Source organism: Octopus sinensis, unplaced genomic scaffold, assembly GCF_006345805.1.
Source record: "Octopus sinensis unplaced genomic scaffold, ASM634580v1 Contig12563, whole genome shotgun sequence".
NCBI classification, from domain to species: Eukaryota; Metazoa; Mollusca; class Cephalopoda; order Octopoda; family Octopodidae; genus Octopus; species Octopus sinensis.
Genome location: NW_021832611.1, coordinates 41,709 through 43,711, shown reverse-complemented (window position 1 = coordinate 43,711; position 2,003 = coordinate 41,709). Strand labels below are relative to the sequence as shown.

Sequence of the window (2,003 nt, the reverse complement as noted above, 5' to 3'; positions counted from 1 at the left end):
GAAACGCCTTGACGGAATGACCCTTTTGCCTTTTGAGGGTGGAAAAGCACTCGTATGGGATGCAACCTGCTGGGACACATTCTCTGTCTCACACCTAACTTCGTGTGCTCTGGAGGCTAAATCCGCAGCTAAGAAGGCCGAAGATAAAAAACTTACAAAATACTCCGGCCTTTTGGATAAGTTTTTTGTGCTGCAGATTGCGGTGGAGACGTCTGGTACTTTTGCTCCGAAGACGGAAAAGTTCTTCCGCAAGCTCGGGGCCAAAATCTCACGATCCTCGGGAGGTGGACTGGCTTTTCCAGCGGTTCTCTATCGCCGTTCTCAGGGGGAATAGTCCCTTCTCTTCGACTAAAAGAATAATTAATTATCATCGTTGGTTGAATGATTATTATTTAGTTAAAAAAATGAAGAGGGCTTTGGATTCTGAGGGATTCCCGTCTACCCTGGAACCGGTTGGATTTCATAAACATTGATTTGTTATTAATATAAAATATAAAAATTGTTAATTAATAAAAAGTTGTACCAATTTATTATAGTTAATTATTTAAATAAAATTACTTTTAATCAATTATTTTGGATGATTTTGTTGGTTACTATGAATTCAAATTAATTCGTTAAATGAATTCGCGAAAAATTGAAATTTCTTCAGATACTAATACCTTCGATTTAACAGCTGAAGAGAAAATTTATGATCTTGAAAATAAATGCAATCAAATTGCATCCATAGCTCATGATATCAATTCTTTCGTAAAGAAAAGTGCCGAAAAGATCAACGTAATCGAAGAAAACACCGAAATTTGTAATCAAAATATAAAACAGGGAAGAAGAGAATTACATAAAGTAAACATTATTGGTAAAAAATTCAAACAATAGGCGTCTTTATTAAAAGCTTCGGGAGCTACAGTCACTGGGGGTTTTATTGGTGCGGCAGTCGGTGGACCTGTTGGGTGTCTTATTGGACTAAAATTGGGGACTTTTATTGGAGCAGTTTCAGGCACTGCAATTCTTGCTGCTGGTTTTGATTGTTTTTTGATTATAAACAATGTTTATTTTAGGACTGAAAACGGGAATTTGGATTTCGAAACGAAAGCGTAAAATACTCAGCGATAATTATTCGGAAAATAACAAATAATCATTTTTTATATACTATATGTGAATTTATACAATTTGTATATACTTAAGAACTTGTATATACTTCAGACACAAATTTATTTAGTCATAATTTAAAGAATTTTTTTATCTTTTTTATACTTACTCAAAATATAGACGTCATTTTCATTTTTATGAATAAGTAAATTGATTAGAATTTATTTAATTATTTTGGCTGAAGACTAAGCTATGGATAATGGATTTGGATGGTCGTGAGTTCGATTCCGAAGGAGGACAGTTTTCATCCTGGGGCTAATTCTCGTTATCGTTCCCCTGCCCGTGAGGCAACGAGTACTTCTGGCACGACACAGTTGGAAATGGGGATCTCTTACCTTCCGGGCTTAGCGTGGCGTTACGGGGTCCACCATGTCAGTTGGAAATTCCTTCGGATATGGCAACGCTCAGGAGGCACTTAATGCCTTCCGAAAAAGGACTCTTAGCTTCTCAGACCCTGGGACATCGTCGTCTCAGGCCGATCTTGCGGGAAGGATTGAACCTTTCAGAAGGATCTCCCTCGTTTGGATCGGCGATCACGGGATTAACTATAATTAACTGGCTTGCCCGTATTGGTCTTTAAATAATAATAATAATAATAATCTATAAAAAACTGATTATTCTATGTGTAATTAAATCTACCCGGACGAGTTGCTTGATAAAATGAAACCTTTGCATTCCACATTATTCAAATGTCTGAAAGATCAAAATGTTGATGTGAAAACTTTAAGTGGGTGCCTTTGGAAAGTAGGAGGCACTATATTACCCATTGCAGAATATGAATGTGTTCTTTTCAAAAAGGGAGCACTGTGTAACCTTTGTATGAGAAGCAAAAAAAACCGTTGGTCACTTGGCATCCA

At 36.7% G+C, this 2,003-nt stretch overlaps 1 protein-coding gene across 1 annotated transcript; it reads left to right on the top strand.

The window, feature by feature from the left end:
* Positions 1 to 610: 610 nt before the first annotated feature.
* Positions 611 to 1,152, top strand: LOC115229386. Its single transcript, XM_029799749.2, has 3 exons — positions 611 to 840; positions 874 to 1,015; positions 1,056 to 1,152. Exons 1-3 carry the CDS (start codon positions 619 to 621, stop codon positions 1,130 to 1,132), a joined length of 441 nt encoding a protein of 146 aa, XP_029655609.1. The 5' UTR covers positions 611 to 618; the 3' UTR covers positions 1,133 to 1,152.
* The last annotated feature ends 851 nt before the right edge of the window (positions 1,153 to 2,003 follow it).

What these genes read in the sequence shown, in the direction of transcription:
- LOC115229386 (XM_029799749.2), top strand. Translation starts at nt 619, where the DNA reads ATGAATTCGCGAAAAATTGAAATTTCTTCAGATACTAATACCTTCGAT. An exon ending in GAAGAAGAGAATTACATAAA is followed by an intron (nt 841 to 873) that starts GTAAACATTATT and finishes TTCAAACAATAG; the next exon opens with GCGTCTTTATTAAAAGCTTC. An exon ending in CACTGCAATTCTTGCTGCTG is followed by an intron (nt 1,016 to 1,055) that starts GTTTTGATTGTT and finishes TGTTTATTTTAG; the next exon opens with GACTGAAAACGGGAATTTGG.